A 27,371-nucleotide genomic window follows, 5' to 3' on the forward strand; every position below is an offset into this window, starting at 1 on the left:
CCTGGCTTTTCTGGATTTCCAGCATGCAGCAGGCTCTGTTTGGAATTAAATTCTTGTCTTTATGCTTCCAAAACTTGTCTATAAGCCAGACATGTAAAAATGTGCAATTGCTTTGAGTCAATGGGAGCAACAATAAAGGAGTGGAGAACAAGATGTTATTTATGAGCCACTGGTTGGGGATCACTGTTCCAATCATTCACTCCTCTTCTTTAAAAAGTGCACCAGCTCTGGGTAGTTATATTTTAGGCTTGTGCATAGGGTTGCCACCATTTCTGGAAAAAAATACTGTCCTTCCTATATATTTATCTTTTTCCCCTATTAATAACATTGGGATCACCCATCATTTTTACCAGCCAGGCTGGTAAAATACTGGCCAGGTGGCAACCCTACTTGTGCAGAAGGTTTAGTATATAAAAAAAACATTTCTACTCATATTTGTATTTAGGGGTTTGTTCTCCTTTAATGTATACTCGAGATACAGTTGTATTAATATATTCTTTTGTTGCCTTGTTAGAATAAACTCTTGATGTTCCTTTTGATAAAAGTTACTTGATTTTAATTCATAAAGAAATAGTGACATTTTTAATTAAAAAAATCTTCTGTGGATCTGGATCTGAGCTTTGTGTTCTATCGTGCAAATGTGCTGTTTGTATATTTCATGTATAAGTATAAAACCACACCAGCTCTAAAATAGTAAAATAGCACATCCACCCCCTTTCTTGAGCTCTATGCCATCCCTCCCTTTTTGTAACAGCTTCCATGTTTTAAAAAAACATACTTATATAGTCCTTCATGCAAACACTCACAATTGATTTGATGAAGATTCCTGCTAAGACCCAGTGACTGCCTTACCTTACTTCCGTGATTTGTCTTTTTTATTTTTAAATGTATTCTTTATTTTTGATTTACTCACTCAATGAGCTATACGAAAATGTATCTGGTTGGACATAACTTCTTACGGTTCCAATATTTTGGAAAAACCGACAATGTAGTATTTGAAGGGGAAGTCAATTAGGTGAGTACACTCTTACCGGGTTTTTTTTCGAGGTGGATGCGTTGGTCAAGGTTTCTGGTACATTACTATGTACCAGAAACCTGGAACCGCACTCCAATGTTTTCGTGAAAAAAAGTGATACATTTTATTCACAGATGCATATCCAACGTTTCAGTCCACACTGGGACCTTTCTCAAGGATCAATAGCAAGTGTTCAAACAAGTGTTTAAATCCCTTTTGAAATTGGCACAGAGCATGACGTCATAGCCAGGAAAAACCCCATAGTAAGCAATCAGAACATTTGTATACTATTAAATACAAGAAAAACGTAATACATACAATTCACCACTGGGTGTCACCATTGTGCTGATAGTGGTAGTGCTCAAATGTATGTATGTATGTATGTATGTATGTATGTATGTATGTATGTATGTATGTATGTATGTATGTATGTACGCATATTTTAATTTGTAAAGCGCTCCTTGAGGGCAAAGCACTTTACAACAAAACAATAAATTAGTAGTAACAAACAAGGGGTCATTGGAATAAAAAGTAACAATAAGTGCATTATTAGAAATACAATTCACATAAATATAAAATATAATTACAATGCAGATTAAGTGCTCAGTGTCAAGGAAACAAAAGGCTAGAGGACCTTACCCCGTAGGACTTACAGTCTAAATGGGAGGGTAACATACAGACACAATTCAGAGGGGTATTAAGGTGCTGTGGGTTACAGTTTGTTACACTGTTATGTAAGTGCCAGTTCAGGTGTTATCCAGGTGCTCCCAGAGGTAGTCTTTGAGTTTTGTTTTAAAAACATTGAAGGAGGATTCTCTCCTGAGAGATTCGGGAATGGCATTCCAAATATAAGGAGTCGCAAGAGAGAAGGGTTTGATACGGGAAAGAGCAGTATTAGTGGGGGGTACAACCAAGCGGTTGCTCTGAGAGGAGCTGAGGTTTCGTGCAGGAACATATAGAGAGACAAGAGATGAGATGTAGTTAGGTGCAGAGGAATGAAGGGCTTTGAAGGTTATGAGGAGGAGTTTATGTTATTCTTTGTTTTATAGGATAAGGACTTCAGCAGCAGAGGGGCCTGTACCCTTTTGGATGAGAGGAGGATGAGAGGAGGATAATTCTGGCAGCAGTGTTTAATACAGACTGTAGAGGGGAGAGATGGGAGTTAGGGAGGCCCGTTAGTAGAAGGTTACAGTAATCTAGTCTGGATAGGATGAGAGCATTCATGAGCATCTTGGATGTATCAGGTGAAAGGAAGGGATGGATTTTGGCAATATTGCGTAAGAAAAAGTGACAGGTTTTGACAGTGGTGTTAATATGATCAGAGAAGGAGAGAGAGGCAGGGCCGCTCCGGCCATGAGGCAAGGTGAGAATCTTGCCTCAGGCGGCACGGAGCGGCCAGTTACCAGGGGCGGCAAAAAGCCGCCTCTGGTAACTTTAAGAGCCGAATTTCCGTTTTTTAAAACGGAAATTCGGCTCTTCTAGCGCAGCGAGCGCAATAGCGCTCACTGCACTAGCGATGCGGCCCCTCCTCCACCCGCTCCGACGCTGGTAGTTAGAAGAGCGGAGCAGGAGGAGGGGCGGCATTGGGGCTGCTGCCTCAGGCGGCAGCAGCCCCTGAAACGTGCCTGGAGAGAGGAGTCAAAGATTACCCCCAGACAGTGAGCTGAGCTGACAGGGTTAATGAGCATGCCATCAATAGAGATAGTAAATAGGGGAGTAGGACCAGGCTTAGGTGGAAAGATGATAAGTTCAGATTTTGTTAGGTTGAGTTTGAGGTGGCGCTGGTTCATCCAATTTGAGATAGCCAGGAGGCAGTTAGAGATCTGAGCCTCTGTTTCAGCTGTTAATAAAGGGGTGGATAAATATATTTGGGTATCATCAGCATACAGATAATAATTAAAGCCAAATGAATGGTTGAGATCTCCCAAAGACAGAGTGTACAGGGAGAACAACCCCCACATTAAGTGGAACTGGAGATGAGGTTTTGTTATCATAGAAAGGTAAGAAGAGAGCCAAGATGCAGCCTGGTTACGGATGCCAAACGAATAGAGAATCTGCATCAGGAGAGAGTGATCAACTGTATCAAATGCAGATGATAGGTCAAGGAGGAGAAGGATGGAGAAGTGACCTTTGGCTTTGGCAACCTGAAGATCATTTGTAACTCTGCACAAAGCAGTCTCAGTAGAGTGACCAGGCCGGAAACCAGATTGCAGAGGGTCCAACAGATCATGGGTGTGTAGAAAGTTAGTAATACGGGAGAACACAATACGCTCTAGGAGAATGAGGCAATGAAACAAAAAGTGTCCTTTTTAAAAGTATCCATTCAAGAAGAATTCATGAACGATCTGCGAAGTTATACAAACGTATTATTATGTTGCTTATTTCAGGAAAATAAAGAAAAGATACAAAATTGACTCTTTTTCAATAATGTTGCATTAATATTGAATGCTTATACTCAACAAAAAATTTGCTTCACATAAAATAAACTTTTAATACACAACCATTTTTCGTTATGTTTTTATTTCATATTTGTCTAGGCACGGTTTTAGCGGGAGAGGCCTAATCAGGTAAGAAAACAACTGAGCACCAATTGCCCATTACGACCTTTAGGTGTCACACAGCCCAGTTTGTGTATCCAAAAGGCTTCTCTTTGCAAGAGTGCCTTATTGTAATCACCCCCTCTTGCTCTGGCTGGTACCTGCTCGATCGGCATGCATCTAAATGTTGCTGGGCTGTGTTTTGCCTCTACCCAGTGTCGGGCCACTAGCTGCTTGGCAATGTCTTGTTTTTTTACCTTTTGCTTTGTCTTCTCTTTCTGGATCTAATGCAACCCTGATGCTTGCTCTATGCATGCCAATTCGCTCTTTCAGCATTCTGACTGTCTTGCCACAATAGATTAGTCCACAGGGACATTTGATTATATAGACCACAAACGTGGTCGTGCACGTCATCCTGTGCCGAATGTCATACCGTTTCCCTGTACGTGGGTGTAAAAAATGATCACCCAAAATGAAACTACTGCACATCACACATCCTGAGCATTTATACACTCCCGGTCGTGGCGATAGAAAATGCTGCGCTTGTGTGCTAGAGTATTTATCTATGGGATCTGAGGGACTCAGAATCCCTTTTAAAGAGCTCCCCCATTGGTAACTGAACTTTGGTCTATGCGGTAATTTTTTACCTAACATATCCTCACTTTTGACCAGTTTCCAATGTTTTAACACACATTCACGGGTAAATTTGGAACTCTCACCATATTGGCACACATAGTACATGTCTTTTTCGTCACTGCATCCACTGGTTGTATTTGCTTCTAGTAAAACTTCATCACGATTAAGGCTTAATGCCCACTTTTTACATTCTTGATCAGAGCACTTAGATAACCCCTGAGCAGGAATTTCTTGCACATTGTGTCTATATTCTCCACCCTCTTGCCTTCCTCACTGTCAATCCGTATTACTCTCAATAGCTGGGATTTTGGCAATGAGTCTAACAGGTGCCTGGGATGATTACTCTGGTAATGCACCAGAGTATTCCTGTCAGTGGGCTTAACGTGTATACTTGTCTGCAGGGTGTCATTAACCTTATACACTTTAACGTCCAAAAATTCAATACTGTCAGTATTATGGTTTAGCGTCAATCTAACAGGGTTAGTCAAACTGTTTAGATGTTTCACCAGGTGTTCAAGCTGTTCTACAGAGCCAGTCCATACAAAGAATATAACAGTGCGTGACTCAAGACACATTCATCCTCATACATGTGCATAAATGCATTGGCATATGCAGGTGCCACTTTAGATCCCATTGCTGTCCCTGTGCGCTGCAGATAAAACTGCTTTTCAAACTTAAAATAGTTTTTATATAAAATAAATCGCAACAGGGATAAGACAAACTCATATGGAGGGCCATTATAATGCTCATTATCAGTAATTAACCTGCGTACAGACTCTATTCCCTGTTCATGTGGTATGCATGTGTACAGGCTCTGTACATCCATTGTTACCAGAATGAGCCCAGATACAGGTATATCTATACTTTTTACAACCCTCAGGAAATCGTTTGTGTCTTTTAAATAGCTACCTATCTGTTGTACACAAGGCTGGAGGTGATAGTCTACAAATTCTGCAATTCTTTCATTGAGGGAACCATTAGAAGATATTATTGGTCTTCCCGGGGGTGTTTGCAGATTTTTGTGTACTTTCGGCAAGGTGAATTTTAAAAAGTGGGCATTAAGCCTTAATCGTCATGAAGTTTTACTAGAAGCAAATACAACCTGTGGACGCAGTGACGAAAAAGACATGTACTATGTGTGCCAATATGATAAGAGTTCCAAATTTACGCGTGAATGTGTGTTAAAACATTGGGAACTGGTCAAAAGTGAGGATATGTTAGGTAAAAAATTATCGCATAGACCGACGGGGGAGCTCTAGCGCACAAGCACAACAGTTTCTATCGCCACTACCGAGGGTTGTATAAATGCTCAGGATGTGTGATGTGCAGTAGTCTCATTTTGGGTGATCATTTTTTACAACCACGTACAGGGAAACGGTATGACATTCGGCACAGGATGACATGCACGACCATGTTTGTGGTCTATATAATCCAATGTCCCTGTGGACTAATCTATTGTCGCAAGACAGTCAGAATCCTCAAAGAGCAAATTGGCATGCATAGAGCAAGCATCAGGGCTGCATTAGATCCAGAAAGAGAAGACAAAGCAAAAGGTAAAAAACAACACATTGCCCAGCAGCTAGTGGCCCGACACTGGGCATAGGCAAAACACAGCCCAGCAACATTTAGATGCATGCCGATCGAGCAGGTACCAGCCAGAGCAAGAGGAGGTGATAAGGGCAATAAGGCGCTCTTGCACAGAGAAGCCTTTTGGATACACGAACTGGGCTGTGTGACACCTAAAGGTATTAATGGGCAATTGGTTCTCAGCTGTTTTCTTACCTGATTAGGCCTCTCCCGCTAACACCGTGCCTAGGCAAATATTAAATAAAATCATAACGAAAAACTGGTTGTGTATTAAAAGTTTATTCTATGTGAAGCAAATTTTTTGTTGAGTATAAGCACCATTGCAACATTATTGAAAAAGAGTCAATTTTGAATCTTTTCTTTATTTGCCTGAAATAAGCAACATAATAATACGTTTGTATAACTTTGCAGATCGTTCATGAATTCTTCTTGAATGGATACTTTTAAAAAGGAAACTTTTGTTTAATTTGAGCACCACTATCAGCACAATGTGACACCCAGTGGTGAATTGTATGTATTACGTTTTTCTTGTATTTAATACTATACGAATGTTCTGATTGCTTACTATGGGGTTTTTCCTGGCTATGACGTCATGCTTGGCGCCAATTTCAAAAGGGATTTAAACACTTGTTTGAACACTTGCTATTTATCCTTGATAAAGGTCCCAGTGGATATGCATCTGTCGTATAAAAGTATACGGTGCCTGGGTGCTATCAGCAAAAAAGTAAGATATCCACAGGAAGGCGAGCACTCACAGGACTTGGGATGAAGAAAAGGTGAAATTTATTAAAAAGAAAATATAACTGACGTTTCGGCTAGCCATCTGGCCTTTCTCAAAGTACAAAACACAGTGCAAAGCAATCTTGTAAACACCCAGTGGCGGGAAAACATCAGTGATGACTTCATTAGGCGTCAGAGGGAGTGTAAAAAAATATACGCAGTAAAAAAGAAATAGAAAAAACAGTAATGGAAATGTCACGTGTCTATCAGTACAGAGTGATATAGTAACAATAGTGTTGGTTATTAACAATGTATCAAAGTAAAAAAGGTTATTTGATCATCACAAAGTATCAATTACAGAGGAAGTAAATTGTCAGATAATAGTAGATAATAATTACAAAGTAATAAAGCTTGGGACACATAATTACTGTGCGTGCCCCATCTGTGCAATATGTGAAAGGGAAAAAGACATTGAGACAACTTAAGCCCATAAAACACATAATGTTGCGATTCAAAGATGAGAGGCTTACTACCAGGTTTGGGTCCAGGAACCGTGTATAGGGGGAGAGTTGCTTGTTGGCATTATGTCAATGTCCAGAGAGATTGATGATGGAAGGGGTGCGCAGACCTGTATCCTAAGACCGTGACTAAGATCTTCACATGCTTGCGGTTATGTGTTGGCACCCGGATCTGGACTTACGAGTGCTAGGAAGCATCGGCTTGTAGGCGTGCCACTCCACGCTAGGACGCAACGGCGTCTGACGTATATCAATCAAAGCAGACGTGTTGGCATGGACTGCTCACTTAGCAACCGGGGGCAAGATCTAGAAGCGTTTCCATTCGTAGTAGAGTGGAGCCAGTTGCCGTGTTCTAATAGGCAAAGGTTGGAGGTGCAGGCATGACCCGGTGCCTGGGAGTAGTTGTCAGGAGTTTCCGTCTTAGCAACCAGCAGAGCAGAAGGCATGCTATATAGGAGAATAAGCAAAGTGTAAATTACAGTTTAGATACAGTTGCCCGAGCAGATGAAGGGGAAAGGACCAGAGAGAAAGTGGGAAATAAGATAAGAGACATAAAAGAAAGGAAGTGAGGGAGAGCGTTAGAAGCAGACAGGGCTCATGAAAAGAAGAGAATGTATGTAAGAAGCGGCTTTTTGGCATTCACGGATAAGGGACCTTATCCGAATTCAGAGTCACTACAGCATCGTTTTAAAGGAACACACTGGGTACAGAGCTGGGTAGACCACCTGTTTATGCCAGGGGTACATAACACAGAGCCTGTCCACAATTAGGTGTGTTATTCAAAATACACTTGGAAGAGCTTTGGTTAAAATAAAATATGGAGTAACAATAAGCCCACTCTGAGTTTAGTGGGACGTAGTACAACCACTTAATGTATTGGAAGGTAGACACAGTGTGTGTCGACTTGCCCATGGATAGGGTATAGGAGTACTTGCAGGTTCCATCAGTGGTGCAATTTCAAATATTAGAGTAGTTCCAAGGGTTGTCGAAGCTGTGACTGTTAGAAGTAATGAAGAGACTCCGTAGGGGGGGGGGGAATAGGGGAGGGGAACAGAAAAACGGGTAAGAGAAAGAAAAGGGGAAAGAAAAAGGCCATCCTCTGCATTGCCAGGCTTGTCTTAAATCCAATTACAGGAGGGAGAGCTAGGACCACGTTACAGGGGGGTCCTAGAGGAATGGTTATCGCTTAAGAATTCAATAAAACGGAGCGTATGATATAAGTTTATTTAGTCCCCTGGGGCTCAGTGTATCAAGGGCGATGTATCCATTTGAGCTCTGCTTGTAATACTTGGTGTTCACGATCACCACCTTGTTCAGGTATCGGGATAAAGTTAATGACCATACTCCTTAGGGAGGCCAGGGTATGTCTGTGTTCCACAAAATGTTGAAAGACAGGGGTATCCCCAGTGCCTTTGAGGAGGGCTGCACGGATAGCTGACCGATGGTTGACCATCCTGTCCCTGAAGGTAGTAATCGTTTTGCCCACATATACAAGGCCACAGGGACATTTAATGATGTATATGATGAATTTCGATGTGCGTGTTATTCTGTGCCTGATCATGATTTGTTTGCCCGAGTGTGGGTGAGTGAGCGTGAGCCCTGTCATTAATTGTCTGCAAGTGGTGCAGTCTGTGCACCTGTTGCAGCTGGTCTTAGCCGGAGGGAGCCAAGTAGATTTTGAGGAGGAGAGATAGCAGTGTTCAGGGTCAGTCTTCACCAGATGATCTCTGAGGTTGTGTCCCCTTTTGTACACAATGCAGGGGGGGACCTTGAACAAAGGGGGAAGAGTCCTGTCATTCTGGACTAGGGACCAGAGGTTATGTATGGTTTGGATGAAGGATCAAGTACTGGGAGAGTAGGTTGTGAGGAATGTGAGTCGATCATCAGCTGACCTTCTGAAACAACTCAACGACATCACCACATATCAGCGTTTGGAAAAGGACCCTACCCCTACATACAAAAAACGGGTCGACAACGTCCTCAGGACCTCCAACATAACGAGGTAATAGACTGGTTTCTACAGCGTGGATACCCACAGCACGAACTTTTAGAAAGCAGACAGCGAGCTTCTCGACTCACACAAACAGTTCTTCTATCTACGGACACACAGATCACTGAGAAGACTGATGATCGACTCACATTCCTTACAACCTACTCTCCCAGTACCCAATCCTTCATCTAAACCATACATAACCGCTGGTCCCTAGTCCAGAATGACAGGACTCTTCCCCCTCCTTTCAAGGTCCCATCCGCATTGGGTACAAAAGTGGATGCAACCTCAGAGATCATCTTGTGAAGACTGACCCTGAACACTGCTATCTCTCCTCCTCAACATCTACTTGGCTCCCTCTAGCGAAGACAGGCTGCTACAGGTGCACAGACTGCACAATTAATGACAGGGCCCACGTTCACTCACCCACACTCGGGCAAACAAATCATGATCAGGCACAGGGTTACATGCACATCGAAATTCATCATATACATCATTACCCTGTGGCCTTGTATATGTGGGCAAAATGATTACTACCTTCAGGGACAGGATGGCCAACCAACAGCTCAGCTATCTGTGCAGCCCTCCTCAAAGGCACTGGGAATACCCCTGTCTCTTAACATTTTGTGGAACACAGACATACCATGGCCTCCCTAAGCAGTATGGTCATTGACTTTATCCCCGATACCTGCACGAGGTGGTGATCGTGAATGCCAACTATTACAAGCAGAGCTCACATGGATACATCGCCTTGATACACTGAGCCCCAGGGGACTCAATGAACTTATATCATACGCTCCATTTTATTGAACTCTTAAGCGATAACCATTCCTCTAGGACAGGGATCCCCAACCTTTGGAATGCGTGAGCAACATTCAGAAGTAAAAGGCATTGGAGAGCAACACAAGCATGAAAAATGTTCTTGGGGTGCCAAATAAGTGCTGTGATTGGCCATTTGGTAGCCTCTATGTGGATTGTCAACCTACATTGAGACTCTGTTTGGCAGTACACCTGGTTTTTATACAACCAAAACTTGTCTCCAAGCCTGGAATTCGAAAATAAGCTCCTGCTTTGAGGCCACTGGGAGCAACATCCAAGGGGTTGGAGAGCAACATGTTGCTCACGAGCTACTGGTTGGGGATCACTGCTCTAGGACCACCCTATAATGTGGTCCTAGCCCTCCCTCCTGTAATTGGATTTAAGACTGGCCTGCCAATGCAGAGGATGGAAATTTTCTTTCCACTTTTCTTTCTCTTACCCATTTTTCTGTTCCCCTCCCCTATTCCCCCCTATGAAGTCCCTTCCTTACTTCTTTCAGACTTGCAATATATGCTGACCGGCAAACTAGGCGATCATGGGGCATGTTACACTGTTATGCTAACCCCTTGTGGACCAATAATTACAACAATATAACTGGCTCATAGCCAGTATCTTCCAAAAGTCACAGCTTCGACAACCTTTGGGCACTACTCTAATATTTGAAATTGCACCACTGATGGAACCTGCAAGTACTCCTATACCCTATCCATGGGAATAACACACCTAATTGTGGACAGGCTCTGTGTTATGTACCCCTGGCATAAACAGGTGGTCTACACAGCTCTGTACCCAGTGTGTTCCTTTAAAAATTATGCTGTAGTGACTCTGAGTTCATATAAGGCCCCTTAGTGAATGCCTACGAGCCGCTTCTTACATACATTCTCTTCTTTTCATGAGCCCTGTCTGCTTCTAACGCTCTCCCTCACTTCCTTTCTTTTATGTTTCTTATCTTTCCCACTTTCTGTCTGTTTTTTTTACCTTCCTCTGCTCGGGCAACTGTATCTAACCCGCAATTTACACTTTGCTTATTCTCCTATATAGCATGCCTTCTGCTCTGCTGGTTGCTAAGACAGAAACTCCTGACAACACCTCCCAGGCACCGGGGTCATGCCTGAGCCTCCAACCTTTGCCTATTAGAACACACGGCAACTGGCTCCACTCTGCTATGGATGGAAACGCTTCTAGATCTTGCCCCCGGTTTCTAAGAGAGCAGTCCATGCCAACACGTCTACTTTGATTGATATACGACAGACGCCGTTGCGTCCTAGCGTGGAGTCGCACGCCTACAAGCCGATGCTTCCTAGTACTCGTAAATTCAGATCTGGGCGCCAACACGTTACCGCAAGCATGTGGAGATCTTAGTCCCGGTTTTAGGATGCAGGTCTGCGCACCCCTTCCATCATCAATCTCTCTGGACATTGACATAATGCCAACGAGCGATTCTCCTCCTATACACGGTTCCTGGACCCGAACCTGGTAGTAAGCCTCTGATCTTTGAATCGCAATATTATGTGTTTTATGCGCTTAAGTTGTCTCAATGTCTTTTTCCCTTTCACATATTGCACAGATGGGGCATACACAATAATTATGTGTCCTGAGCTTAATTACTTTGTAATTATTATCTTCTATCAGACAATTTACTTCCTCTGTAATTGATACTTTGTGACGATCAAATAACCTTTTTTACTTCAATACATTGTTAATAACCAACACTATGTTACTATATCACTCTGTACTGACAAAGGCGCGTGCGATTTCCATTACTGTTTTTTGTATTACTTTTTTTACTTGATCGCTGATACCTAATATGTTGCATATATTTTTGTACACTCCCTCTGACGCCTAATGAAGTCATCACTAATGTTTTCCCACAACTGGGTGTTTAAAAGATCGGTTGCACTGTGTGTTGTACTTTGAGAAAGGATAGAGGGCTAGCCGAAACGTCAGTTATATTTTCTTTATAATAAATTTCACCTTTTCTTCATCCTAAGACCTATGAGTGCTCACCTTCCTGTGGATATATATATATATATATATATATATATATATATATATATATATATAGATATACACTATATATTGACTTAATGAGATTTTGTCCAACATGTATGATTTCACGGTTGGTGCCATTTTGGCTAAGGGGAGGGGCTATGTGTATAAATATGCACTCACAATGCTTGTATTCTATCCTTGATAAAGGCCCAAACTCGGGCCGAAACATTGGATGCACAAGTTTGAAAAAACATTGAGTGCGGGCCCTTCTTAAACTACTACATGTTAACCTTTTGACCCAGCGCTGACTTAGAGCGTTTGCTGGTTTGTATGCATGGAGAAGAAACTCCCCTGATTTACGCTCTGCACCCCAGCACTTGAACTGATATTTGAGCTATATTGAATTGGATATGGATGGCGGCAGCCAAGGCTCTGCAGCTCCACATCGTGAAAATTTTTCTGCTGAAGATGTAGAGAATATATTGTTCCCAGAGTCCTATGAAGAGACTTTTGGTAAATTGGGTGCCAAAGAAGTATACTATGAACTACTGCGCCTAAAGAAAAAAGAAATAGAGTTGCACCTACATGGGGTGTCTCTCTCTGACTATTATAGAGAGAAAAAAATCCCCAGAGGCTTCAGGATAAACAATACACCAACCTTGGGAAAGACGAATCCTGATTTTGGGAAGAGATGGTGTCAAATACTTGATCGTTGTTCGTTGGATTTAATGCTGCTAGTCGTTGAAGAAGTCGGGCAGGAGCTGAAAGCAGTAAGAGCTGATTTAGCCGGTTTTGAAACAGCGAATAGAGCGATTCTGCAGACAGACCATGAAACCGATTGGCTGGCGAGGTTGGAGGAACAGACCGGCAAATACAAGACTGAACTGCTGGTGTTCATAAATTCTAAACGCCTCAGGGTTAATCAGGACTACAAGGAGTCCTCTATCTATCGGTGGCAGCTGGGAGGATCAGCGCAACCCAGGAGAAGGAAACCAGAGTGGCGTGGCAGGAGATCTCCAGGACGCAGGACAGCGAGCGGCACTTCTGAAAGTGAAGGAGAGGCAAGTGTGGCAGAGTCACCGCGATCAACCGCTTCTTCTTTTTTAGGGGATCGCCCACGCACCAGCAGAGACCCAGGAAAGTCACCCGCAGGAGCAGGAGGAGGCGGCACTGTAATGACACGATCACAAGGGCAGCAGGCCAGGCAAAAGAAGAAAGCCTGATCTTCAACCTCTCCTCTCATCGACTAACATCAACTGAAGAGGCGCTGCTGCAGTGGGGCTTAGGATTCGTACCTTCAGTAAGTGAGACTCCATTTCAGCATGTAATAGACAATTACAAATTTTCTAGGCAACTGCGTTTGAAAGAGCTCTTTGGGCAAGACGAGGGCCGCAGTATGGAGGGCCCACATGCTGTGCAGGACACTGAAGTGGTGGGTATTTTAAATGAAGTCTCTACAGAGCACAGCAAGTTTAAGTTAAAAAGCTGCTATGACCCTATTAGCATTAACCCCTCCATCAAAATGTTTAATCGCATGCTAAATTCAAATATGGCTTTGTAGTATAAAGAAAATAGTAAATGGCGGGGTAACTTGTCCGCAGCAGAGAGGGAAGCCGTACATTCCCTTAAGAACAATGATGACATAATCATCAGGAAGGCTGATAAAGGAGGAGCGGTGGTCGTTTTGGACTATAGCTACTATAAACAGGAGATACTGACACAATTAAGTGATGGGATAAGTTATGGCAAGTTGACATTTGATCCCACGGACAAGTTCCTGGAGGAACTGAAGGGTATTCTAAAAGGGGCAGTTGATAACTGTTGGATCACAAAGGAAATGTTTGATTATTTTGTGCCAAAATACCCTGTCAGACCGGTAATTTATACTCTGCCGAAAATACACAAAAACCTATCCAGGCCACCAGGGCGTCTGATAATCTCTTCCAATGGGTCCCTGAATGAAGGCATTGCTGAGTTTGTAGATTCATTGCTGCATCCGTGTGTGCAAGAAATTGGGAGCTATTTAAAAGATACTAATGATTTTATGAGATTACTAAAAAGTATTGAATTACCGGTGTCTGACATGGTGTTAGTTACTATGGATGTGCAAAGCCTCTATACCTGCATCCCCCATGAGGCAGGTATAGAGGCTGTAAGACAATTGATTACTGACAATACATTGTATACAGGTCCGCCCTATTGAATTTTATTCTATATAAGAACTACTTCAAATTCGAGAAACAGTTTTTTATACAACGTACAGGGACAGCGATGGGATCTAAGGTAGCCCGTGTACGTGAATGCTTACATGTATGTATATGAGCAAGCCATGATACTGGGGGACAATTTGGCGCTTTTTATCGTCGCTATATCGATGATGTCTTTTTCCTGTGGTTGGGTTCAGTTGATGAGTTAAAAAGGTTTGTAAAGCGATTGAATGAGGCAGACAGTCCAGTAAAGTTCACTCTGAAGTATGATATGGACAGCATCGAGTTCTTGGATGTAAAAGTCTACAAGAGTGATGATAAGTTAAACTCATGCATCTTTGTTAAACCCACAGACAGGAATACTATCCTACACTACCACCCCAAGCACTTATTGGACTCCTTACCAAAATCCCAGATGCTGAGGGTGGTTCGCATTGATAGTAGTGGCAAAAAAGAAAGGAAGATTTGACTATCATGTCAAAAAAATTCCTAGAGAGAGGATATCCTTTCCAATTGGTGCACAATGTAATGGAGTGGGCCCTGAAATTGGATAGGGATGAAATGCTACTGGAACAAACACGTGAAAAAACAGGCTCTAAATGTGCTGAGGATTTGTATTATGTAAGCTGTTATGGGGTGGCAGCAAGCTATAAACGTCAATGTGTGTTAAAATATTGGCCATTGGTTCATAGCGATGGGGTATTAACTAAGAAGCTACCACCAAAACCTAAGTTCAGCTACAAGAGAGACAGAAGCCTGAAAGAGAGCTTAAGCCTGTCTGACCCTGTATCTAAATACATGGAGCCCCCAAAACAGCATTTTCTTAATACAACGTCCTGTTGTGTTCAGATGCAGCGGTTGCATAATGTGTGGCTGTATAATATTAGGTACCAGTTTCACTCACCCCCATACTGGCAAGAAATATTCCATTAAGCAGCGAATGACGTGCACCACCAAAATGGTTGTCTATATTATAAAGTGCCCAGGTGGTCTCCTGTACTGCGGGAAGACGATATGCCAATTCAAAGAGAGAATTGGGGTGCATAGAGCCAGCATAAGGGCAGCGTTAGACCCCAAAAGAGAAGACAGGAGCAGAGAAAAGGGCAAAAAACAAGATATTGCACAACAATTGGTTGCGAAGCATTGGGCAGAGGCAAAGCACAGCCCGGCAGCATTTAGGTGCATGCCGATTGAGCATGTTCCAGTACGAGTATGTGGGGGTGATTTTGATAGAGCTCTACTTCAGAGAGAAGCCTACTGGACCTATGAGTTAGACTGTGTGGCACCAAAAGGGTTAAATGGCCAGTTAGTTCTAAGCAGCTTTCTGAATTAAAATAGATAAATAATCACAATGTGTGGCCATAATTAGACAGAAATAATGGAGATATTGTGACATAAGTAACAATGATTAGAATGAGACATTGATTGTAGCAAAGTTTAATTGCTTTATTGTGTATCTGTCGCTTGGAAATTATATACTTTGTATAAATTTGCAGGGTATCATGGAAGAAATCTCTACAGTTGGACACTTTTCTATGAGCATTCACTCACTCCACTCTCTAGTGGCACCTTGTGGTGAGAATGCAGATTATTTAACTAAGTTAAGAGAATGTGTGCACTATATAAATATATAAGGGGATCATATAATAATCTCTCTAATGCTTTATTTACCAGTAGGTCTTTCTAGCTGACATGAGGTCACCCATTCCGATTAGAAGAAAAGAGGTTCCACCTAAATATTCGGAAGGGGTTTTTTACAGTGAGAGCTGTGAAGATGTGGAATTCTCTCCCTGAATCAGTTGTACAGGCTGATACATTAGATAGCTTTAAGAAGGGGTTGGATAGCTTTTTAGCAAGTGAGGGAATACAGGGTTATGGGAAATAGCTCATAGTCCAAGTTGATCCAGGGACTAGTCCGATTGCCATTTAGGAGTCAGGAAGGAATTTTTCCCCCTCTAAGGCAAATTGGAGAGGCTTCAGATGGGTTTTTTGCCTTCCTCTGGATCAACTGGCAGATAGCTAGTTTAAAAAAAAAACAAAGGTTGAACTCGATGGACATGTGTCTTTTTTCAACCTTACTTACTATGTATATATTGACTTAATGAGACATAGGGGCTATGTGTATAAATATGCACTCACAATGCTTGTATTCTATCCTGAATAATGCATTGATTCTTCACTATAAAGACTGGAGTGCGGGCCCTTCTCAAACTACTACATGTTAACCTTTTGACCAGGCACCCAGCGCTGACTAAGACTGGATTTGAATGCGAGCGTTTGCTGGTTTATATATATATATATATATATATATATATATATATATATATATATATATATATATATATATATATATATATGTGTGTGTGTAGCACGATGGATCAGCACACACTGTTTTGAATGTGAAGTAATAGTGTTTATTTCAAGCAAAAACATTTTTATGTTTTGCTCGAAATAAACACTATTACTTCACATTCAAAACAGTGTGTGCTGATCCATCGTGCTACATACATGCTTTTTTTTGATCGTGCACTGCTGGACACATCTGTTCGAGTGCTGGTACTGTGGGATTCTATATATATATATATATATATATATATATATATATATATATATTGATCACGGCACCACTTTACCTTGTGCTGGAGCTTGGGAGGTTTGAGTGTCGGCGTGCTGGTCTCGGTGAGCTGATTTTACTAACACACTTTTAGCATCGTTGGGCTCCCACACCGCATACCGTACTCTCACACCCATAAAAGTATTACATGCCAAACTCCTTAAACAGGTGGGAGGGGGATAGTGTGGCCCCTGCATTGCTGGTGATTTACATTCTAAAGTATCGGAAGATGAAGAATGGATTGCGATTATGTAAGCCCTTCATGAAGTGTTACAGAGTGTCCTACATTACAACTTTCAGGTTAAGTAACCCTTACCCCCGAGCCCGATGCTTCCAGCCAATTGTTTTGTTTTATGGCTTTAACCGATGACTACATTGACATTTCGTACTAATACTTGGTGATTTTCTTCAAAGCACTTAATAATAATTTTATCTTTTATGTTGTTTTCTTTTTCCTTCATTTTTTATACTATTATTTTGACATTTTTTTAAAAAAAATTTTGAGAATTTTTTATATACTGATAGTGTTTAATTGGGCATTTTTGCTGCTAAATTCGTTATACTGTATACACATGACTGTATAACATTATGCTGCTATACTTTAGTGTCATGATATAGGAACAGGTAGCAACTGACACATTTGGGGTTAATAGTTTGAGGGAAATATGTCTCTTTACACACATATATTATATGTCTATCTTGGGATGTCTCTGTAACCCCGTGTGGGGTGATGCACCGGTTAAAATAACCACACATTATTATTTTTTGGTCAATAATGACATTAATGGTTAGGCTGCTATGGGGGAGGTACTTTACAACAATAGCTATTTAATTATGTGGTCCTATTTAGAGCTCTGCATTGATCACGCTGCAATACAATATAGATAGCATTTTATCTACCGCTATCAAGAGAGCATGAAACCAGACCTTCTACCTAGACTCATATTTGTTACTTTGTAACATTATCAGCATTTCCTAGTATTTTGAAACATTTAAATAGTTGCGAGTGAGATTAACTGTTACAAAGTTTGTTTTTAAGTATTCTCTCTTCTTATTATTTCTTAATGATGATAATTGATGTATTTTGAGTTATGCTATTGGATGCATTGTGATGATGACAAGGATGACGTCAGCCAATTAACTTTTCCCGCCATCATGGGTATTTAATGCATTTTTCATTGTCTGTTGTTACTTTGAGAAAGGCCTCCCTTATGGCTCTTACAGACAGGCATCTTTTGTGCATCAGTTAATGCGTTTATTTGGGCTCAAACCTGTGTTTAAACACAAGTTAAATACAGAACAAATACAGTGTAAGAGCCAGGGCCGCATCTACTGTTAGGCACATGAGGGCCGCAAGATCCGGGGGTGGCACAACTACAGATGCTTTTTAAAATGTTATTTATTAAAAAAAAAATTGCGTTAACTGACTCATTGGCATTAGATTAAAAACTGTTGAGAAACCGGGGGTGGGAGCAGAGCCAATCTTCTTAGGCCGATTGGGCCAGTACACCCCCATTTATTTTTAAGCATGGTTTGGCCCGAGCGCAGGCTGCACTGTGCACACAAGTATTGGCCGGCGTCAGCAATGCATGATGATGGGCCACAACGCAACGTCGCGTACATGGGTGGGACTATTACTAGTGGTATATACTAGTCAGCATGCAGACTGCACGCACGCAGCCTGCAGCCTGCAGGAACAGGCACAGCTCTGACTCCAAGTCTCGTCTGAACAGCGTCAGACTCAGTTCTGCCTCCTGCCTGGAGCTGATTTTGAGCTCCCTCCAATCTAATTTCCGACCAAATCCACAATTTTAAGGTACATGATGATGGGATGGCAGAAAGACGGACTCTTAAGTCCGAGGAAAGTGAGCTCTGCTCTGATATCAGAAACCGCTTCCACGTATGTCTAGTAGGCCCAATACAGGAGACTTTATATTAAGCAAGTCTATATTTAAAGGACCAACTATTCACATTCCCCTTGCAATGATTTTGTGTAGTATAGCTTCAGATCTGCTATAAATTTACTGCACTTTGAAGCTTATACCATATACCAAACATGCAGGTGTATAATGTAATAACGGCTTTACACTTTACCTTTTGTCTTAACTAAATGAAGCTTAGCTTCTTTCTCCTGTACCATATTCTCATTGTTCCAAGGTAGTATTTCCTTTGATAAAATACATAAGTTTAACTCCTGCCAATTTGTGGATACTATGGGAATTTGGTGCCAGTGCAGTTTTGTTATGCAATTCTTTATGGGACTTGACTTTCTGCTATGTTGTGTCTGAGAGGATAAAGAAAATATAAATTGACTTAGAATGACTTTGGCCCTGAAGGTTCTGAAATTTGATTTTTTTTAGGGATTATCGCAATTGGAGGGGAATCTGCAATTTTGGTGTCCTTGAACCCCGTCTGTCTTAACTCTACCAATTATATACAGTTGTGTTTAGAATAATAGCAAAGTGTAAAGTGCATAAAGCTCAAAATACTTATAATTGCTTTTATTTCAATACATACAAATGCATTGGGAACACTGCATATTCTATTCCAAATCAAAACATGAAGAAACATTGTATCAAATTTGTGTTATTCCTTTGCAGAAAGTGAACCATTGCCTTAACCCTTTAAGTGCCAGCAGAATTTTGTATTTCTTTTGCATTCAGTGCCAGATGTTTTTGGAACATTTGGTGCTCACCCAATTTAGGGGCATTTTCTGAGAGGAAACCTTTAGTTTACCTAGGAAAACTATACATTGTTTTTTTCGGATGAACCTGAGCTTTCTAAATCTGCCTGAATTTTTGTGCATTTCTACCTCTGCAAAAAGATTTATAGGTCTAAATACCAAAAAAAAAAAAGAACATTTTCTATTTTTCATAATTTATACCAGAAAAACGTCCTTCACCTGGGTTCGGTGACTTTCCAAGTCTTTAGGGAAGATTAAAATATCATCCAAATACATGACTACGGATTATCCCAGCCAATCTCTGAAGATGTAATTTATAAATTCTTGAAAGACAGCAGGGGCATTGCAATAGCTGAAGGGCATTACCAGGTATTCATAATGGCCATCTCTGGTGTTAAATGCCGTCTTCCATTCATCAACCTCTTGGATGAGGTTGTAAGCTCCTCGAAGATCCAACTTAGTGAAGATCTTAGCCCCTCTGAGTTGATCGAAGAGCTCTGAGATGAGAGGCAGAGGGTATCGGTTTTTAATGTGATATTAGGCCTCTGTAATAAATACAGGGACGCAATCTGCCATTCTTCTTCTCCACAAAAAAGAACACCCCTCCTGCAGGAGAAGATGAAGGTCTAATGAATCCTCGCTGGAGGTTATCTTGAATATATTTCCTCGTCGACAGAAGTCTTGGCAGGAGACAGGGGGTAGGTACGACCTCTTGGGGGCATGGTACCAGGGAGCAGTTCGATAGGACAATCATAGGAGCAATGAGGAGGGAGAATCTCTGCAGATTTCTTGCAGAAGACATCTGAAAAGTCCTTGTACACTGCGGGCAAAGACTGAAGATTCGCTGCAGCAAGGGACACCTGGTGAATGGACTTAGCAGGCAAACAGTTCTTTTAACAAAAAGGACTCCAATGAAATATCTGTTTGGCTGACAATAGAGGGGTTATGCAGATGGAACCAGGGTAGACCCAGCACTACAGGAGCTGATGGACAGTTTATTAAAAGAAAAGATAGTTTCTCTCGATGTATAGATCCGACCATCAAGTTCTCCTGTTGTCGCCGAGATTATCTCTGAAGTTAGCAGTCGATCATCAATTGCAACAACCCTCAGGGGATTAGACAGAGGGGAATCCTCAGATATTTGGCAAAAGCGGCATCCATTAAATATCCTGCAGCCCCGGAATCAAGAAAAGCAGAAACATCTTATCAGGTAGCTGAATTTGTAATGGCAACAGAAATCGATGAGAGTTCTTTTGGGGTGCAGGCTCGATGCCACCCAGGTAAAATTCTCCAGTTCTACCTAAGCATGGAGATCCTTCCAACTTCAAGGGATGGTTGCTGGCAAAATGGGCTTTACTGCCACAGTACAGGCATAATCCAGCCAGACATCTCCGGAGTTTCTCTTATTAGGAGAGGTGCACCAATCTGCATAGGTTCCTCCGGGGAGGTGACAGGAGGAGAAGACACAGGAGCAGGAAAGAGCGGTCTCTGGAAGCATGGTGCCAGGACTGGCAGGAATATTCTATTATGCTCCTTATCAGATTTGTGCTCCCAGAGTCAGGTGTCTACCTTGATGGCTAGGGCAATTAGGTCTTCCAATTGCTCTGAGAGATCTCTGCAGACTAGGTCTTCTTTAAGTCTACTTGATAAGCCTTGATAGAAAATGGCTCCATAAGCCTTGTTGTTCCAGCTGGTTTCAGCCATCAAAGTTCTAAAGTCAATAGCGTACTCACTGGCACTGCGACACGACCCAGTGCATCAAACACATTTCGGAAGGCCTGGAGAAAATTTGGCATTGAAGGTCAGAGGAGAATTCTTCTCCCAGAGAGGTGTTTACCCTTCAAACTGGACATCACATACAGTACTCCACCTTGGCTGGAGTACTGGAAGGGTTGAAACTCGAACTGGATCAGACATTGCGTCACAAAACCTCTGCAGGCTTGAGGATCCCCATTATAGCGAGGCGGTGGAGGAATGCGGGGCTCACCAGCCAATGAAGCCGCTGAAGGAGGAGTAACAGCTGTGGGAGGATTTCTGGCAACCGGAGACACAGAAGGCACACGGGAGAGAAGAGTATCAAGTACTTGCCCAATGCGGATCTGCTGTGCTTCATAAGCTTCCATATGGAATGCCAATCCCCGGAGCGCTCTTTCCACATCAGGCGGAGCTTCCTCAGTGGGGTCCATGGCCGATTATAATGTCAGGGGCTTATCGGCTCCTAGTGGAGAAGTCCGGACCAAAGATGAAGCTTAGGGGTTAACGTCAAAGTTTGCAGTATCCAAAGAGGTTAGGCACAAGCGAAGTCAAGTTCAGGCAAGAGATCAATAAGGCAGCCAGTAAAAAACAGAATCAGGGTCTAGCAGAGGGTCAATAATCCAGGAAACAGTAAATTAGGAATTTAGGAAACCAGGAACACGATTCGGCAATTCCTATAATCGGGCATTGAACCCGTGACCTGGGCACTCCTGACAGACTGAACAATTTGATGTTCATAGCCCATAAGATTACCAAAGCATCTGGCATTGAGACCCCTAAATTAAGTTACTGCATACACATTTCATGGCGTATATTTCTACCACCAAAAAAATATAGTGCCTGATTTATGTAGGGGAAAAGTGGCAAAAAAGTAAGTCGGTCCAAGAAAACCACATATTTCCGGAAAATACACAATTTTCTGAATCTAAAATGGGTAAATATGTCTTTATATGGCAAAGCACCAAGCAGCAAAGCTACACTAAATTTTTGGGTTTTGATGTAATTTCTGAAAATTTATCCCATTATTTATCCCACATTTTGTAACATACAAGCTTAAAGCATCCTAAATATGAACGCCAGGTGATGTACAGAGACCACATATTTCAATTCAAAATCGGGAGTCCATATAGTTAATCAGCCAGGCCCAAGGGACTCGCCCCAGTTCAGAAAGGCATTCCACTTCAAAAAAAGTCTATATCAAAAACGATATAAGTCCCAAGGCCTCTTCAAGTAAAAAATATTAATTTATTGTTATTCATATTAAAACAGTAGCTAGTACATACTACCCCACATACCTCACCTTACGCGTTTCGCACCCTCCGGCGCTTAGTCATAGGTGTATCTCAAGAATACACCTATGACTAAGCGCCGGAGGGTGCGAAACGCGAATAGATTAACAGCAGATAAAATTTCCATGAACAAAACAACGTAACCAACAATGCGGAATACAATAAAATCACTAAAATTCAATAAAAAACAGTAAAATCAATGCTTTTTTATTTATGTGCAAAAAAGGAGGGTTGTGGGTGCACTCCTAAGGCCATATAAAAACATATTTAAATACAATAATCCCCTGTCTAAAAAAAGAAAAACAGGGTTTTTTGTTACAAAGTTATGATCATAAAATTGGTAAGCCGCCATACCACGTCAAGGTTAACCCAATACAAGAGTCCCTAACTTGTTTACCTGTGATCAAAATATAAAACCTTGGTTTCAATATGTTGACCAGCCACCTGCATATGCAGCTTTCTTTTTTTTTTTTTTAAATTGGAGTTGGTTTGGGCAGTCTCCCCTTCATTTATGTGGTCAACATTCAGAAACACAGATTGAATATTTTGGCTTGTACAAATAAGCTTTACGGACAGAAACAATCGAACAAAACCTATACCTAAAACCTATGCACTGAAATTGCAATAAAATGGCTAAAAGCTAACTGAGAGATCGGCAATTGCCGTGTAATTCCGCGCATGCACAGTTGTCGCCGGCAAACTGCTCCAACTGCGCATGCACAGAAATACTGATCTCTCAGTCAGCTTACAGAGGAGCCAGAAGATGGATGCGTGGAACTTAGCTGGAGGAATCTGCGCCAAGGGGTAAGTATGGAGTATGGGGCATCTCCTGGGGGGGGGTAGTTAGCCTGGTTGAAGACCCTTTGCAGGCAATGACAGTCTGAAGTTGGACTCATGGACATCACCAGATTCTGGGTTTCCTCCTTTTTATTGCTCTGCCAGGCCTTTACTGCAGCGGCTTTCAGTTGTTGTTTGTTTGTGGGCCTTTCTGTCCGAAGTTTAGTCTTCAACAAGTGAAATGCATGCTCAATTGGGTTCAGATCAGGTGACTGACTTGGCCATTCCACTTCTTTGCTTTAATAAACTCCTGGGTTGCTTTGGCTGTATGTTTTGGGTCATTGTCCATCTATATTATAAAACACCTCCCAATCAATTTGACTGCATTTAGCTGGATTTAAGCAGACAGTATGTCTCTGGACACCCCAGAATTAATTTGGCTGCTTCTGTCCTGTGTCACATCATCGATAAACACTAGTGTCCAGTGCCACTGGCAGCCATGCACGCCTAAGCCATCAAACTGCCTCCACCATGTTTTATAGATGAAGTGGTATGCTTTGGATCAAGAGCTGTTCCACCCTTTTCCATACTGTTTTCTTGCCATCATGCTGGTAGAGCTTGATCTTGGTTTCAGCTGTCCAAAGAATGTTTTTCCAGAACTGTGCTGGCTTTTTTAGATGTTTTTTTTTAAGCAAAGTCCAATCTAGCCTTATTATTCTTGAGGCTTATGAGTGGCTTGCACCTTGCAGTACACCCTCTGTATTTATTTTCATGCAGTCTTCTCTTTCTGGTAGACTTGGGTATCAATAAAGGATGTAGAATTACGGGTTCATTTATAAATGCTGAACAAATCTGAACCCTGGCATTAACCGATGGCAGCCAATCAAATTTTGTTTTTAATATTCTACCTGCAGCTTGGTTACTGTTATTAGTTATTATACACAAGATAAGAGGTCAGCACTCACCCTACATAAACAGTTATTAGTTATTACCCCAGGTGCAAATTTGCCCACTGTTCAAGCTTAAAGGAATGAGGGTCTTCTTCTAGACCAACATGCGGAGGGTTTTATTTACTTGTTTTGCAAATATGTATGATTTTAAAGAGGTGGCACATTTAAAAGCAATACTTTTTCATTAAGCTCACCTAGGAAACATTGTTTGCTTAACCAAACTTTAGCCAAATTTTGAAAAAATGCAAATTATAGTATATATGGTTTAAGCATGCTAGGAGCTGTAGTCCAGCAACACCAAGGGGCAGATTAACTAAAGGGCAAATTGTCACCAGCGACTGCTTCGCACACATCGCACCACTTCGCCAGGCACAAATTCGGTACCACTAAGCTAATTCACGAATATGCGAAGCGTTACTTCATAGCAAATATGCGCTAGCGTTCGTTTGTGCCTAGCGCAAATTGGCACCTGTGAGAGTAGCAGCAACAGCAGTGACACAAACTGTACGGCCCTCTTATACTCAATCTTCAGGCTATTAATGTATGCATCAGCAAGCATTGTGTTCAGTGCCACTAACCACTCAGTCCATGAAGGGTCACTGAACACTCTTTCTGTGTGATTAGCAGCAGAACCACAGAAGGTTATGCTCAAGTAAGAGGAAACATATTTTTAGGTAAAAATAATTCACATTTCTATTTCATATCACTGTTGAAAGTAGGAAGAAAAATAGACAATACTAAAATGTATTGAATCCAAACTGGCATTTGACACTGTTGAAGGCGTGCCTTTTCCCAATCAGTTGCAGTATGGGATTGCAAATATAATTCTAAGGTCAGTTAGTTAATTCCCCTAAACAATTAACTATAAAAAGCAGCAATTGGTGTTTTTGTCTTTCCAAAATTAAATTAGAAATGTTGTTGCCATGGTGGGTGTCGCTACTGACATGCTCATTGGGGCCCTTATCTATGAACCTTTCATGCATTTTTTTATTCAAACAACTGCCTAGTTGCTAGGGAACTAGGGAGCTGAAGGACAAAAAATTAACTCTACAAATAAAACAACATGAACAGGATATATCTATTAATATGTTTATGCACATATTTTTCTTATAATACAATATAATAAATAAGCATGGAAAGCCTCTGTGATTTATAATATTCTTCTATTTTACAATAGGGGGTATATTATTCCCTATATGATACACAAGAGGCATTGTCTTGTGCCATATGTCATCATGGGACACCTTGGTTCTTTCTAAGAATCTTATATTTTACAAAAGGTTGTACAGTATTCGCTGTCTTATCATTATCTTATGTCTTATCATTGCCAGAACTTTACAGAAGAACTGGGGTGCCTGGCCTCAACCCCACAGATCTTTGTGAATTACAATGTCGCCCATCAGCTAAGCCTGGTCAGATCATACTGTAAAGAGAAGTTGAACAAAACATTTGAGCATAATGTTGATAAATATGTGAGAAGTTGCCCTGAACTTTGGTAACCAGCACAGCTGCACATGGTTTTTGTAGCCATATTAATGTTTCTGTCCACAAAGAGGCTGCAAGTGTCTCCTGATTATGTATGTATATTTAAAAGTTCACCTTTAAGTTAACTTTTAGTATGTTATAGGATTAGCTGGACTCTCTCCAGCTTTTTTATGGGGTTCCCTGACTTCGGCAGCCAAAAAACCTTTATTTTTTATTACTTACTATTTCCTTTCCCATTCATATTCCAGGCTTTCATTCAAACAACTGCCTGATTTGCCTGCCTGGTAAGAGCTACATATACTCAAGGTTACAATGGGTTTCAAGACAAATATTAGCAGTGTTATAGCATAATTTCTAATGTGTATTAAGCTAACAGAATGTGTACCCTTATTTCAGATCAGAAGCCTTATATGCCCTATCCCAACATCAGAATACTTCTCTATTTTCCTTCTCAAGGTATATCTCTTTGACTGTACAGTAACTTGAACTGACTAGTAGGTGGTTACATAGTTACATAGTTAAATTGGGTTGAAAAAAGACAAGTCCATCAAGTTCAACCCCTCCAAATGAAAACCCAGCATCCATACACATACCCCTCCCTACTTTTAATTAAATTCTATATACCCATACCTATACTAACTATAGAGCTTAGTATCACAATAGCCTTTGATATTATGTCTGTCCAAAAAATCATCCAAGCCATTCTTAAAGGCATTAACTGAATCAGCCATCACAACATCACCCGGCAGTGCATTCCACAACCTCACTGTCCTGACTGTGAAGAACCCCCTACATTGCTTCAAATGAAAGTTCTTTTCTTCTAGTCTAAAGAGGTGGCCTCTGGTATGGTGATCCACTTGATGGGTAAAAAGGTCCCCTTCTATTTGTCTATAATGTCCTCTAATGTACTTGTAAAGTATAATCATGTCCCCTCGCAAGCACCTTTTTTCCAGAGAAAACAACCCCAACCTTGACAGTCTACCCACATAATTTGCTGTAGTTACAAAACGTTGTCAGTTAATAAAACTAAAAAAAAAAAAATAACATTGAGCAATTTCATATTCAGTTATTTTTATAGTTTACGTATCTTTTAAATTATGGATGCATTGAATTCAGGATTCTGACAAATACTTCACAAAAGATTTGTCTGAATACCCTACCAAATGCAAATTTTGCATGCAAATTATGGAAACAAGGCGTGAAAAAACCATGCAGTTACATTTTTTTAACTTTTTAACCTTGTTTGTGTGATGAAAAGTCACATGGTTTTTAGTATTCAGATTCAGCCATGCACTTGGATTAGGCCAAATCAGAATCTAAATCCTGTTGAAAAGGAACAAATCCTGGCAGAATCCCAAACCAAATCCTGGATTTGGTGTATCCCTACTTTAAATGTGTTATAACTGCAAAATGGGACTCTAAAAATATGAAAATAAGGGGGCAATAGGTACATTACCATAGGTGAACTAGGCTCTGTAATTGATTAGTACCAACGCATTTAGGTATTCTCTGTGTCTTACCTGCATTCGAGTAATGTAGATAGGTTTGTTCATAATAATCCAGCTTGCAGTCTCATAACATGGTGGAATAGTCATTGACCCATCGTAGGTAATGAAACTTGAGGTCTCTGGATAAATCTCTTCTATATTAAGTCCTTGTAGTAAATATGCATCATCTAAGGACACATTATTGTAAGAGAAAGAATAGAAAAAAAATGTTAAATTAAGATTAATCAGAGAAAAAAGTAATACAAGTGTTCATCGTTAGCTAATAATGCAGGCAAAGGATACCTGCAAT

General features: G+C 41.2%; 1 protein-coding gene across 9 annotated transcripts in view; it reads right to left on the reverse strand.

Annotated features, from left to right (window-relative positions):
* The window catches only part of ca10.L (carbonic anhydrase X L homeolog), a 267,865-nt gene that overhangs the window by 34,603 nt on the left and 205,891 nt on the right, over positions 1–27,371 (reverse strand). For 5 of the 9 annotated variants that reach the window (XR_005964729.1, XM_041578891.1, XM_041578892.1 and 2 more), the window contains one exon: positions 27,095–27,249. Coding sequence is in view for 4 of the 9 variants with exons in the window: in XM_041578891.1 (XP_041434825.1) it covers positions 27,095–27,249 (155 nt within the window). In the remaining 5 variants the exon portion in view is untranslated. Of the gene's footprint in view, positions 1–7,025; positions 7,461–27,094; positions 27,250–27,371 lie in introns of all 9 variants that reach the window. The other 4 variants (XR_005964730.1, XR_005964733.1, XR_005964731.1 and 1 more) reach the window with 2 other exon arrangements.

Source organism: Xenopus laevis, chromosome 9_10S, assembly GCF_017654675.1.
Source record: "Xenopus laevis strain J_2021 chromosome 9_10S, Xenopus_laevis_v10.1, whole genome shotgun sequence".
Taxonomy (NCBI): domain Eukaryota; kingdom Metazoa; phylum Chordata; class Amphibia; order Anura; family Pipidae; genus Xenopus; species Xenopus laevis.